The sequence below is a fragment of the Parasteatoda tepidariorum genome, chromosome 9, assembly GCF_982258835.1.
Source record: "Parasteatoda tepidariorum strain Cologne lab strain chromosome 9, Ptep-v5.0, whole genome shotgun sequence".
Classification (NCBI taxonomy): Eukaryota; Metazoa; Arthropoda; class Arachnida; order Araneae; family Theridiidae; genus Parasteatoda; species Parasteatoda tepidariorum.
In genome coordinates this window covers 41269226-41283691 of record NC_141763.1, presented here as the reverse complement: position 1 = coordinate 41283691, position 14466 = coordinate 41269226, and the positions used below count along the sequence as shown (strand labels likewise).

The following is a 14466-nucleotide window of genomic DNA, read 5'->3' as shown; positions in this document are numbered from 1 at the left end:
GCTGTGCTTTTACTGTAGCAATCTAATTTTAATACTTTTAGGATTAAATTCAAGATGATGTAATTAAGAATAAAACAAATTCATGAAATTTCGAAACTACCAAAAGAATTTTTTTTCTTCTTTCTTCAAATTTAGCTTTTATTTCATGTTTGAAATTTTTCCATATGTAATTTTCGTTTCAAGTTTTTTATCACGTTTTCTTTTGCATTTTAAGAAAAGTTTAAAAATTTTAATGCTTAACATTAGCATTGTTTATACCTCTCCTCCGCGCTTGCAAATTAAACTATGCATACGATAATTCCTACCCCCCCCCCGTTAGATGCTTATGCAATATTTTAACAACCGCAATTTAATTTTGACTTCTATATTAATTTTTGTTAAAACAAACAAGTGACCTAAGATAACAGGCTTAGAAAGAAAAAAATACTGGATTTTAACAACAATATAGTTATTTTTCCAGAGTTTAGAAATAAACATTATTTTTGATAAACAAAATGACGAATTACATGACAGTCGCGAAATAGAATAGTTTCAAGGCTTGTAAGATAGATCTTTATAATTAGAAGAAAATATTATATGCAGGACTGATTTAAAAAAAAAATATATGACTAATTTAATAAAATATATATTCAGATGAAATGAAATGTAGTATTTCAAATTAACGTTATGATGAAGAGATGGATTTGTTATAATATTTCAATTTAGTAATTATGATTAATAATATAACTTTCCACCACGTAAAAAGAATATAGCGACATTTTTTCTCAATAATTTCCTTTTTAATTGAAATTTAAATCAAAAAAAGGTGAACGTTAAATTTAGAAGTAGAAAAAGGAATAACAAAATTCGTTTCTTTTCATATATATACAATTAACTCAATCATGTTAAAAGATGGTTTTTGAAAAAAAACTAAAAATGATTAAAAACTTGCGACTGAAATAAATTTCTTCGTCGCAGCCTTATTGAAAATAACCTATCAATTTAAAGAAAATATCAGCTTTTATTTAAAGAATTAAAAAAAGGGGAAAAAAAGCCGCCACCTGGAACAGAATTCCAGTTCTATGCATACCACAATGATTAAACCGCTGTGCCCTTTGCAGCGACTGTAAATCAAGATCTGTAAAATTTTAAAAGTTCTCATTAAACTTTGTAACTACTGGGGATATTTGAAAAAACATTTTAAGCAACTTAATGATTTTATTTAGCTTCTTCATCGAGGAAAAGTGTCACAGCGTGGAATGAAATTAATGTTCTCTCAGGAGGGTCACCTTAGGCATGAAGACCATTTTACGAGTATTATTCTCAGCTAGATCAGACGGGTAAAGTTAGTCTTATTTTCTTCAGGTGTTCCAGTCTCTAAACTAAAAGAAGCTGCCCTCTTCCCATATCTGCCAAAAAGGTTTTTCTTAACTTGTGTCAAACACAGATTGAATCCTTCTGTTCTAGAACATATCTTATTGGGTTTTGTTCTGTATACCGTTTTTTGGTGCCAGATTTTGGAGGTTTTACATACTCATGGGCCAGATCGTGAAAAATTGGCATCATTTTTAGAAAAAAAAAGATAATTATATTTTGAGACATTTTTCCATTGTTGTAATTCGTTATTCACCATGCATAACAATCAATTGTAACTGCAATACTTCGACCATGTAAATGGAATGGATGAGTTAAAACTCTATTATCAATTGTAAGGGAAGAAAATGAGCAAAAGAACGACCCTCTACATCAGGAACTTTATTGGTTTATTCTGAAAGTGCTTATTTCAGCAGCACTTTTCATTATAAAGAAAGCACTACCAAAAAGGTATAAAAGCAAACATATTCATATAAAAGCATGGATAACAAAATGACTAGATCTCTAAAAACATTTTTCATAATAATTATAAAACGTATGTAAATTATATATAAACCAACATAATCACCAACAAATCATTAATTTTGATCAACAAACAGAAAATATTAAACTTAACTGACACCACATTCTCATGAAATCCTTTATACAAACATAATAATAAAATAAATAAATTGGTACAAAAACAGCTAACTGCAATAAAACAATATCATTTCAATAATGCACTAAAAATTATTGCCATAAGTTCAATACATATTCCTAAAACTAGCGTTTGTACTTGACAATATTCACCTAACTTTTTCCAAATGAATTGACTGATATGAAATGTATTCACAATAATCTGTCCCATACAATCATATTAAAGATACAATCTTGCAATATAACTGTATGTTAATTGCTACAACTGATGAAATTTTGCTACTCTAAATGACTCTCTAGCTGTACACAATAACACTCAACCTTAACATATTAAAAACTAGAATTGATACAGATGTGATAAACAGAACGTCTATTCAGCAAAACAAATAAAACTTTACTTGAAAAAATACATAAATATGTTACAGAATATAAGTAGATAGCACATAACTGCATTTAGTACTGTTCTTTGTTTACCCTGTTTAAGATAGATTGTAAGTCAGTTGAGAAGTAAATTGATAAGTAAAATTAAAAATTTTGTGTAATTTAAGCAGATTTATAATAAGTTTTACAAACAATTTAAATACATTGAAAAATGATTTTTCGTACATTACATTCATAAACAACGTTGTTCAAAATAATATAATCAAAATGAAAGAGCAAAATAGGCATACTCTGACGTAGATAAAAGATATTTTAATGAAAATAAGATTACCAATCGCATGGCACCATGATTCTTAAATATACAGTAGAGTCTCGATAGTTTCAGTTTCACATAAATTTAAGATTATAAAAAAAAACTCCTTCTTGATCCAAAACAATGACCAACGCACACACAAAATGGAACTATTACTTTGATTGGTTTTGCGATGATTACTACGACTGAATGCTGAAAAACAAATTTTTTTGTCAAACACTGAAACATGTGTTTAAACAAAAAACGTTAGACAATCATTTTAAAGTACAATTAACCAAATGCAGTAACATAATAAATATTGCAACTTGGTGTAATGCAGTAAATGTACCCTGATCGTCTAATGCAACTAAATTTTCTTCAAATATAATATTAATTGAATGCTGAAATTTAAAAACCACTTTATTTTCATTTATACAATAATTCAAGTTTCCAAAAGTTCAAGGTAGGTTCTGCCCCGTCCACCTCAAATTAACGAGACTCTACTGTATCTTCAATAGATTTTTTAGGGAATTTCCGAAAAACTCATATACAGAAAAGTTTCACTGCAGGAAATTCAAGTAGAAAAAAATTGTTGCAGTAACAAGTTGGTTAAGGTACGCTTAGTATGTCAGAAACTGGAAGCCATACAATGATAACACAACTCCAGGCATCTTGCAAAATCTAGGAGTATCTGCTATAGTAAGTATTGGTCATAAATGTATGAGAAGTGCAAAAATACAGTAGAAATGAAATCTTGTAGAAGAGAATGATTTAAGTTCAGTTCTTGAGTATGTTTAATTAGAAATAATCTCTACCAGTTTCATTTGTTGCAAGCTTTGCAATCTTGTGTTCCTACACGATTTTTTTAATTCTTTATTTATGCCTACTCTGCCCTTTTATTTTCACCATGTTGTTCTGAATCACTCCGTAAAAATAAATATCTAAAGGTTAATTGTAACTATAAATTATTCGGGAAGTAAAAAAAAAAAATAATAATAATAATATACTATCTATAAAGCAATCATAACAAAAATTCCACATAATCTAGAAACACATATAATAAATATGGCTTATTTATTAATTTCTCTAAAGAACATGAATAATTTGGTGAGAATAAATCTGACATTCCTAAATTTTATTAGAGATTTTTATGAAAAATTAAAAAATTCTAAATGTATTTGAAGCTTTTTAACCAACAAAAAATTTAGAGAAATGAATAGAAAGTAGAACATATTTTAAAATTTAAAAGAAAAAGTTTAATTATTAAAAAAGTTGAAAGTATTTTATATACTTACAAATAAATATTGATACTTATATGTTATTTAAAAAAAATCATTATGATTTTTAATCAGCAAACCATGTGTATTATTATAACAGTAAGAGAATTCAAGGTAATTACTATTGAAACTAATTTTGAAACTATAAATTTTCTACCAAAAATTATGTAACTAAAAATGTCACACGTAACAGATAGGTTTCTAAATGTTTCAGAATATTTTTTTTTTTCGTTTCTGTTATTTCATGAAATACAAAACAAAATAATTATAATAATAAAACAAAGTTGGTAGTAGATAAAATAAGCATATATCTCTAAAAGGATAAAATAAAAAATAAAAAAAAACAGAAAACTTGTGTCCAAAACAGAGACAGTTTTGAAGGGCTATTATAAACCAATCTTTAGTTTTGATTAACCTATTATAAATAAGTTATTATTGTAACAATAAAACAAAGTAAGTAATAGATAAAATAACCAAAGATCTCCCAAAGAAAAGAACAGAATACTTAAGTCTAAAATAGAGGCAGTTTTAAAGGATCATTATAAATTAATCTTTCGAACAAAAATGTAAAAAATTCTCAAATGAACATAAGAACAAATAACAATAACTAATGTTAACATGGTATAAAGATAATTCACAATAGTTATGGTAATATGAAGCTCTTGGTTTCTCCTATTGAAATGCAATACTGTTTTATTTCTAAAAATAATAAAAAAGAGTATTATTTTTTTAATATTGAGAGGAAGACATTTTTTTAAAAATAAAAGTCTAAGTGCACATATCGCTGTGAAATTGCAGTCAGAGGGGGTAACCCTTCTAAAATACTCAACGATAAAACATTGAATAAAGTGTAAAAATGTATTACACTAAGTAGTTTAAGAGTTATAAAAGCTATTATGTTTTATGAAACCTGACATTTTAAAATATTTAATTAGAGTGGATTTTCCTTGTTAGCATAATGCAGAAAAGATGATTTCATAAAAAAATTAATATTTACATTTTCTATGTGATTTAAATAACTCCATCTTTCAAATTTCATTGAAAGTTTCCACAAAAAAAAAATACATAAATACAGCATGATCATTTTATCAAAATATTATACAACATAATCATTTTGTGAAAATAAACCGGTTAAATATTTCAAACATGATGAAATGCTCAAAATTGTAACTTTCAACTCTTTTTTATTTTTAAACTCTTAAAAGAGAATTTTTTTTTTTATAAATAATAAAATTTTTTTACTAAATAACAACAAAAGAAAAATAATGTTTTTTACAACTTAGATTAATGCTGAATAGAATAAACATAAAATCCTAATAGAATTTAAAAAAGATTTTTAACTGTCCATCTCTCAATAAATAAATAATAAAAAAAAACAACTGCAGAATAGTTATAATATAATCAGATTCATTATATGTTTTGAAAATAAACATAATGTTAGATGTTCACTTTTAATGAAATAATGATATTATAAATAGAAGCAAAATTAACAATAAAAACAGAAAAAACATTAACTAAAATTTTAAATGTATAAAAAACATTAACACAGAATTTTATGTAATAAAAACATGAACAAACATCACAAAGTAAATTACTACATAACATTAAAAACATAAAACATCGAATCAATTTATAAAACTGTAATATGTTGTCCTTTACAACTGTCCTCTGACCTTCCCATTGAGACAGAAGTTGGCATGGCTACAGGCTGAGCCGAATTACCAGTACCCCCAAGTGACTGAGAAGTCATCCCAAGTACTTCTACATGAGATTGAGACACTGGTATTGATAGTGGTCTTGTATGTGAATTTGGTATAGGTATTGTTGATGAAACATTTAATGGCTGACCACGATTGTGAGTTGACAAGGCCAAAGATTGTGCTACTGATTTAGTTACAGTGTTCGATTGGCCAGAACTGGTGGACACGCAGGACTGCGTAAGAGCTGTTGAAGAATGACCAACAGGTGTTGATACACGTGACTGGACAAGAGAGACTGGAATAGACGGGCAGATAGATACAGGCACATGAGAAGGAGACACAGAATGATTCTGTTGAGACTGTACTAGAGTATCATGACCCTGGTTCATGATACTTCCTCCTCTGGCGGCAGACAAACCATGCGATTGCGACAAGGAAGTTGATATACCATGCGTGTGAGGAACAGAATTTATACCATGCATTTGAACAATGGAGGATGCAATGCTGTGAGAATGAGTTATTGAGTTTTCAATACTGTTAGACTGAGCCATAGAAGTTATACTCTGTGACATGGAAGAAAGAGATTGCGTGGCAGTTTGCTGAGATTGAGTTAGTGGAGGTAAAATTGACTGTGCAATGGAAGCAGGTACTAGTAGAGACTGCGCTATAGATGCCGGCACAACTATGGAATGAGCTATAGACGAAGATAATCCGGATTTTTCTCGGGTGTGGCGTTTGAAATGCGATTTAAGATTACCTTTTGTAGTAAAACCTTTACTGCAAACACTACAAACATGAGGTTTTTCACCGGTATGAGTCAAATGATGTTTTTTCAAAGCGATTTTCTGAGAAAACCCCCGACTACATATACCACAAATATGTGGTTTTTCTCCGGTATGGGTTAGATCAGAGGTCGCCAAAGTGGTCTATATAGACCCCCAGGGGTCTATTTAACAAAAGCGGGGGTCGATCTGAGCCAGGGGGTCGAATGGGGGTCGATCCGAATCGGAAAATTACACATACATCATTGAGTATGTAAAATTTGTGAATTTTTTTAATTGACTTAAAATCAGTTTCTTTATAAAACATAAATTAATAAACGTATCGGGTGAAACAAGTATTTACGTACCAGCGCGCAGTGGCACGAACTCAGCACAGTTTATAAGTCAGATGCATATGTGCGCTTGTCCAAATGTCACGTGTGACGAGCATTGACGTTACAAACGCAAACGGCAGTTTCAGCTATCTTTGCAAACTGTAAACAGTGTTGAATATTTGCAGTGTCATTCATAAAACTTTTATAGTTTTGGATAATTAGTTATTGTTTCCATAAAAACCATTCGTTTAGTTTAGATATCAATTTTAATTATCAATGCATGTAAAAAAAGAAGGTAAGCATTAATAATATGGATTAGTACAACCAGCGACAAAAGTATAGCACACTTTGTATTCTTTTACGAAAATTAAAATTGACCAATTTTGAACCGAATATAGCGAACCTTGCAAAAAACACCAGGGATACCCATCTCATTGATTAAGAAGCAATAAATCTGTAGTTACTTTACTTATTATTTCTACTTATTCATAATTACTTATTATTTAAGAAATATTAAGGTATTTAAATTTCAACATTAATATATTTTTCATAAAATTATTGTTACACAATGTACTATTACTTTAATAAATATTTAAAATCATAAAAAAAAACAGTATCCAATAAAGTTTTATTTTAATTAACAGAAAATTACTTTTATGGGGGTCGATGGAGATTTCGAAAAATTATGTAGGGGTCGATGATCAAAAAAGTTTGGCGACCCCTGGGTTAGATAATGCTTCTGAAGGTTACCTTTTGTAGTAAAGCGTCTCTTACACACATTGCACTCGTGTGGCTTAACCCCCGTATGGGTAAGCATGTGTTTTTGTAAAGCTATTTTTTGTGTAAATCCCCTTTTACAAATGCTGCACAAATGAGGCTTTTCACCCGAATGTGTCAGAAAATGTATTCTAAGATTGTTAGCTTGGCGAAAACCTCTTTGGCAAACACTACATACATGTGGTTTTTCTCCCGTATGAATAAGATAATGTTTTCCTAGAGTACTTCTCTGTGAAAAAGTTTTTTTGCAAACTGAACACTCGTGGGGTTTTTGCCCACTGTGAACAACATGATGATTTTGAAGATTGCCTTTTGTGGAAAAGCTTTTCTTACAGATGTCACACAAGTTCATCTTAGGGCTTGAGCTATGCAATGAATTGTTTATAAAATGTTTTTTGGCAAGTACATTACTTAATGTTGTTTGAACTTCTTTGTTATAAGCACTAGAATTCTCCATTCTTTTAGAAAAAAGATCTGAATTCTCCACTCTTTTATTAAAATTATTAGAACCATCGGGTCTTTTGTTATACATTTCGGAGCTTTCTAATCTTTTGCTATAAATATCAGATCCATCCGGCCTTTTGTTAAAATGCTCGGATCCTTCTGGTCTTTTGCTGAAGATTTCGTCATCAGTTCTTTTCCCATAAATTTCATTTCCATCTGGTCTTTTATTAAAGGTCTCGGCTCCTTCTTGCCTTTTGTTATAAATTTCTGAGTTTTCAAGCCTTTTATTGTAAATATCAGTTGCTTCTAATCGTTTGCATATACAATTCTCGTAATGCAAACTATTAAAAGCGAAGTTTTTAAAATTTTGATCATTCCCATTGGGAACTTGCATAATATATTGATAATTTTGCATAATTTTCATGCTCATGATTTCTATATAGCAGAGTTATAAAAATAAATTTTAAAAAAGTGTCGTAAACAAACTAATTCACATTTCAATTGCTGATAGGAAAGAAAAGGAATCTCTAAGCTTCATTTGCTAGTTACTTTAAAAAATCTGGAAAAATAAGCAATCATTTTTTATAATAAGAGCAGAACAGCGAAAAATATTTAGCAAACACCGATAATGTTAATTAACAGTTTGACATATCCGAGCAAAGATAAACAATCTCCATTAAATTTTAACGAGCTGAGTTGAGTAGATTGAACATTTTAAGACACGGACGAAATTCAGAAACTTGTCGCCTTTTCAAAATTTTCTGGAGAGGCAGTTAATAACTTCAACTACAATTTTTGTGAAATTTAAAACGCAACTTTCAACTGTAAACAAATAAAAAGAGAAACTTCAATATAATTACTGTATTATTTTACTTAAAATTACATTTTTCTTTCTTGAAATCGAAGCAACAGCTCAAAATATTCTCTTGTGTGTGCTTTATTATTTAGTTTTAATGAAATTTTTTATTATGCTAAATTTTTCTTTCGATATTTTAAAAATGTATATTAAAATTGCTTTTAAAACATGAAATGCGATTCTCGGGAAATATTTTTGTATTGGTACCTGCTCTGAAAATATCACCAAATTTTAGCGACTATTGGGCATTTGCTGACAAGAAGTCAGCATCTTTCTAAAAAGTTCATCAGTTAACAAGTTAATTATGCGTGGTGTCAATTAAGTGTATCAACAAAGTAAAAGTATAACTGCAATTCATTCGTTTTATTAAAAAAGATTGCAATATTGATGCTGGAAATATCTACTTATTAAGTAACGAAGTAGTATAGTTCGTATACCTGAAAATTGTTAATTTTCATCTTCTACTAAACTGTTGAATTATTTATTTAACTATGTGTTATGTTAATAATTGGGGATATCTCCGTAACGAGAACTGTCGCGCTAACTACAATCACCTAGATGCCAAAAGGATGGGGATTTTAAACTTGAAAATTTTTTAAAAACAAAAACGTTTAAATGTTTGCTCTGGGGTAACTACAAGTTATACCTTTCAAGTTGGTCCTGTTCTGTGATGTTTTTTTTTTAATTTCTCGCAAGCCACTGACCTGAAGTTGGCAATTATTCTGTCACAGATCATGATACAGTAATTTCCCCTTATAATTTATATATTTAATGATAGATAAAAATATGATGAAAAGATTCTAAATTTGAACATTTGTGGGTTAAGTGGCAATAATAATATTAAGAAAATGAATAATTAAGATTCTAAATTTTTTGGAAGGTTTCCGTATTGTAATCTATGGCAGAGTAAATGGCAAGTCTTGGCAACTTCTGGGCGGCAGCCCGAGGAACTAAAAAAAATATATTTACAGAAACGGACCAACTTAAAGCTTTGTAGCTACCCCTATGCAAACCTCTACGCACTTTTTTAAAAGAAAAAATTCAAGTTTAGAATTCATTAGGCACCTTAACGTTTGTAGTTTGCACAACTAATCTCAATACAAAAATATCCAAATATTTGTTGTTTTTTTTTTAATATTTCTTATACAAATTGCTTTGTTTATTTTAAGATAAAATGGATACCAAAATTGCTTAACTTTAATTCACTGATTCCCAAATTTGTTAAAAAAGAGGTGTTCTTTTTTTCCTTTCAATTTTGGTTTTTCCATTGCTTCATAACATAAAATAATGTTCTCCATAACGGACTAATATTCTAAAAAAAAAAACTTTTATTTCTTTTGATGTTTTAAAGAGATGGTGGAAAACCGGATTGACTTTTAATCGCTAAAATAAGCAATTTTTCTAAAAAAGTAAAACTTTTTTAACTACAGATAAAGCTAAAGTTTTATGTATATATTTAAATATATATTTGTATCTTTAAATAGGGGTTTAGTTGATCAGTGAATTAAAGTTAAAGCTCAAGTTTTTTATTTATATTTATCTCGATTTCATATTTAAATCAAGGTTTAATTTATCAATGCATTTAATGGATCCGTTCATCTGAACAAAATTACAATAAATTGTCTTAACTGTTCTCTCTACATTATAGAAAATATATCTATGTAATTTCACGTCAAATTACAGAATTGATTTAAAAAAAGTGTATTAATAAACTGCACTTCTATTCAGTATAGTACTTATCAAGGTATTATAATCTATTAATCTTTCACTGAGTTGAATTGTTCTAAATTTATTTTTCAGTGTTATTGTTTTTTCTTTCCTGCTTTTATATACTTTCTTTTTATTAGGATGTATCAATTTACTGTATTTATAATTTTTTTTTTCTCTCTTTCAGATTGTATTTGATGGTATCAGTTACAGTTTACTAGCAGCAATCAGCTTAACAAAAAGTGAATTGCACCAGAGCAAGCCTCTTGCTTATTTCAATTTGTTCTTATATATTAACTCTACAAACCACTGTGTTTATGATCAATTATATGATTATTTTTCTGTTTTGTTTATTTAAAATAATCTTTGTCAAATAACAGCATTTCTTATTTAAAAACTTTTGATACCATTGTTTGAAATACAATGATTTTACATTATAATTTAACAGTCTGTAACCATAGTGTGGGTTTTGCTGAGATAATCAGCATTTGACAGTTCATAGTTTAATATCTATTATACATCTTGTTAATTTCTATTTCTAAATTTATTGATCAATACTGAAAATGTCTTGCAGTCACAGTCTTGTTAATCTACCTGATTTAGTATTGCATCACATATGCACTTTTTTAAGTTGCCCATTTGATTTGTTGCACTTTGGAAGCACATGCTCTCGCATACATAAAATTACTTTGTCAGAGAGTCTTTGGTGGCCTCTTGCATTTCAGTGGTTTGATGGTTTGTGGATCATGTTACATAAAGCTTCTAGAAGATACAATTCTAGAGACTGGTTTTTAGAAACAATTAAATATTATTCAACTCGTTCTTCCAGAACTAAACAAGAATGCTTATTTTTAGATGGAGAGAAATGGGAAAGAGTTGATACTAAAAAAGCACGTTTTCTTATTAATCTCCTCGATTTAGTTTATTCTCAAGATTTCGATAGTCCTTTTGTTCTTTATGAAAGATATCTCTATGATATTGGAATGTATACAAGAATGAATCCTTGCCTTAACTTTGCCGATGATAATCTTGAAATATCGCGAAACACTATCCTTGAACTAGCAGATCTCAGTCAAGCTGCTGATCGAGATCTTCGTCGCCGAAAGCAACCATTTAAAGACTATAAATATTATATAAAGCGTTTTGGTACCTCAGCAAATTGGAAAACAGATCTTTTTCCTTCAAATATTAATGGCTCAATCTGCCCCTTACTATTGTGTCCATTAAGATGCACTTCAATTTCAGATGCTTCTAAAGTTGAAGCATTACGCTTATGTCTTTCAATTATTTTGGGAAAACATTTGAGATCATGTTATACAGTTTCAAGTATGCCTTTAAAAGATCTGCCCGATGCTTTTCATTTATTCACATCGGTATTTTTATCACATCTTCTCAGCTCTTCAGCACCTGTTGCACTAGATAGCGAAGGGAAGGTGTGTTTGAAAAAATGTTCTGCATTGTTGTGTAAAGATTTAGCTCGCTTTGAAGAATTGCAATATATGTTTCATGCCTTTGGTTTTAATATTAGATATGAAAATGTTTTGACTGATATTGGTGATTTTTTCACCAGACTGGAGAGTCTAAATCATGCAGTCGATCAAATTCGTTTGAAATTAAGAAAAGAAATGATGTTGGAAATTGAAAAAGTGCTTTTTCCAAATAATGAAAGAAATGATGTAACTCGAGTCAACTTGACTGACAGTGATTTCATTGGTGGTGATAACTGTCAGCAAGAAATGTCAGCCGCTGCATTTATTTCAAACAAAGGGGCTTTTGTTACCTGGCATTTGATTGGAAGAATGAGGTTTTAACTTTATAACATGTATTTACAAGTCCTTATATTTTCAGTAATTTTGCTATCTATTGATATATTTATTTTAAACAAAAGTTAGTTACTTAACAAATAATCATAAAAGAAGATATATTTATTTAGAAGTATGTATTTTTTTGGTTCTTTACTTTACCCTTTTGTTGAATGCTACTGAAATCAAGGAAATATTTGAATTATTTTATGTGTGGTCATTTTTAGTTTCATTACTTTTATAAATTCTTAAAATTCAGAAACCTAAATCATAGTTAAAACTATCAGCAAAAATTAGTACCACTTATTTGCATGTGCCATTTATTTCTTACTTTTTATAATCCATAATAGAACCATAGTTTTACAATCAGTAATTTGTTACCGTGATCTAATTTACATTGCATTTATCCAAAATGATATTAAAGCAAATAAATAAATGTAAATTAAACACAAATGAAGTACAGAAATGAACCTACTAGCGTTTCGATTCTCTAAACAAGATGATGTCGACAAGTAAACTTACCCCAAAAGGTCTGTTTATACCAGAATATCCTAGGGAATCCTTTATGTTACGAAGATATCTACATAGTACAAAGGATTCCCTAGTCTTCTTTTGCATATTCTAATAAAAACGGCCTTTTTTGACACTGAGAAAGGTTCTTGTTTAGAAAACCAAAACTTTGTACTATGTTCATTTATGCTTTATGCATGTTTTTTTGTTTTTATCTACTTGACATTTAAACATAATTAAAGATATAGAACAGCTAATTATCAAACCAATGCATACAAAATTTGTTTAAAAATTATTATAATTGCACATTTATAGCTTAAAATAATATTCTGTTTATGCTTTGTTTTTATTTTATTTGATGTGTTCCTCACTATTAATTAGAGGATTTTATTTATAAGTGTAATAACTTTTTTAAAAATTTGAATTATTATCTCTGAATTAAAAGCTTACTGTTGACATTCTGAGGACAATTTTAAAATTTGTAATCTGCTCCATAGATTCATATTTCTCATGTAGCTCCAGTAGGCTTATGGCTCTTAATAGGCTTATCGTTCTTTTTGATTTAAAGTATTTCTTAAAAAATTTTGCTTTTGCTATCTGTGAGAAAAATAATAGATGAACTTATATTAGGTTTTAAATGTTTTTATTGTTATTTATTTTGATCGAACTATTATAATGCAGGTGCTGTTTTGTGTTATATGTTAGAAAAATCATTGGTGTGTATAAAATTGTCTTAGGAAATCTATATTAAATGTATTTATCTTTTTAAATCTTTATATCATGTTATGTTATTTAAATTTTTAATATAAATGTTATTTATTATTGTTATGTTCAATGCTTATTTTTTTTCTCTCCAACAATAAAAAAATGAAAAAGAAAAGCATTAACTTGATATAAATATGGTCATAAATGATTTATCCATTTACCGTCAAAATGTTTAGATTAGATCTTTATATTTTACTTTTGTTAGATCTTCCATAATATTATTATTTTAGATACATTATTTCCTTATTAATATTTATTCCTTTTAATTATTGGACTATTTTATAGTCAATAGAAGTTGCAGCTGTTTTCTTATGAAATATATAAAGTCCATTCTTTTTTGTTTGATTTTTATTGTTTATATTTGATTTTTAGTTTTATTGTATATTGTAAAATATAACTTGTTAAGACTGTGTTTTGGGGACTTCACTTTTACTTCAGTACTCATTATTGTATTATTCAATGGTAAAAAGAATTTTTGTCATTAGTTATTATTAAAAATATCTAACTTAAACATATCAAAACTCTGGGTAGTATTGATTATTAGTTTTACTTTTGATCCTTGTCATGAATCCAATACCAGCTGCCTTTGGCAATGAGCTTAATTATCACAGACTTGGTGCTTCTCACTTCATAATTACTTTTTCGTAATGCGGCTCTTCAATACTTAACTAAAAAATATTGTATCAAATTCTACATTTTAACTCATGTTGATGATAGCCGAAGAATTGTGAAAGTTTCAAAAGCATTACCTTGAATTTTTACTTAAGTTGAAAACAATAAATCTAATAGGGTATGGGAAACTATCGAATTCCAATTTAATTATAAAGCGGCTGTACATATGCAAACACTTTTTTTGCAGTATTATTTACC

General features: G+C 28.6%; 2 protein-coding genes across 2 annotated transcripts; one reads left to right on the top strand and one right to left on the bottom strand.

Annotated features, from left to right (window-relative positions):
- Positions 1–5542: 5542 nt before the first annotated feature.
- LOC107453092 (uncharacterized) lies at positions 5543–8640 on the bottom strand. Its single transcript, XM_016069779.4, has 2 exons — positions 7468–8640; positions 5543–6546 (listed from the first exon to the last, which is right to left on the bottom strand). Exons 1-2 carry the CDS (start codon positions 8384–8386, stop codon positions 5570–5572), a joined length of 1896 nt encoding a protein of 631 aa, XP_015925265.3. The 5' UTR covers positions 8387–8640; the 3' UTR covers positions 5543–5569.
- An 84-nt stretch (positions 8641–8724) lies between these two features.
- Positions 8725–13130, top strand: LOC107453093 (uncharacterized). Its single transcript, XM_016069780.4, has 2 exons — positions 8725–8884; positions 10707–13130. Exon 2 carries the CDS (start codon positions 11083–11085, stop codon positions 12328–12330), a length of 1248 nt encoding a protein of 415 aa, XP_015925266.3. The 5' UTR covers positions 8725–8884; positions 10707–11082; the 3' UTR covers positions 12331–13130.
- Positions 13131–14466: the final 1336 nt, after the last annotated feature.

What these genes read in the sequence shown, in the direction of transcription:
- LOC107453092 (XM_016069779.4), bottom strand. Translation starts at nt 8,386, where the DNA reads ATGAGCATGAAAATTATGCAAAATTATCAATATATTATGCAAGTTCCC. An exon ending in AGGTAACCTTCAGAAGCATT is followed by an intron (nt 6,547 to 7,467) that starts ATCTAACCCAGG and finishes TGGCGACCTCTG; the next exon opens with ATCTAACCCATACCGGAGAA.
- LOC107453093 (XM_016069780.4), top strand. Translation starts at nt 11,083, where the DNA reads ATGTCTTGCAGTCACAGTCTTGTTAATCTACCTGATTTAGTATTGCAT.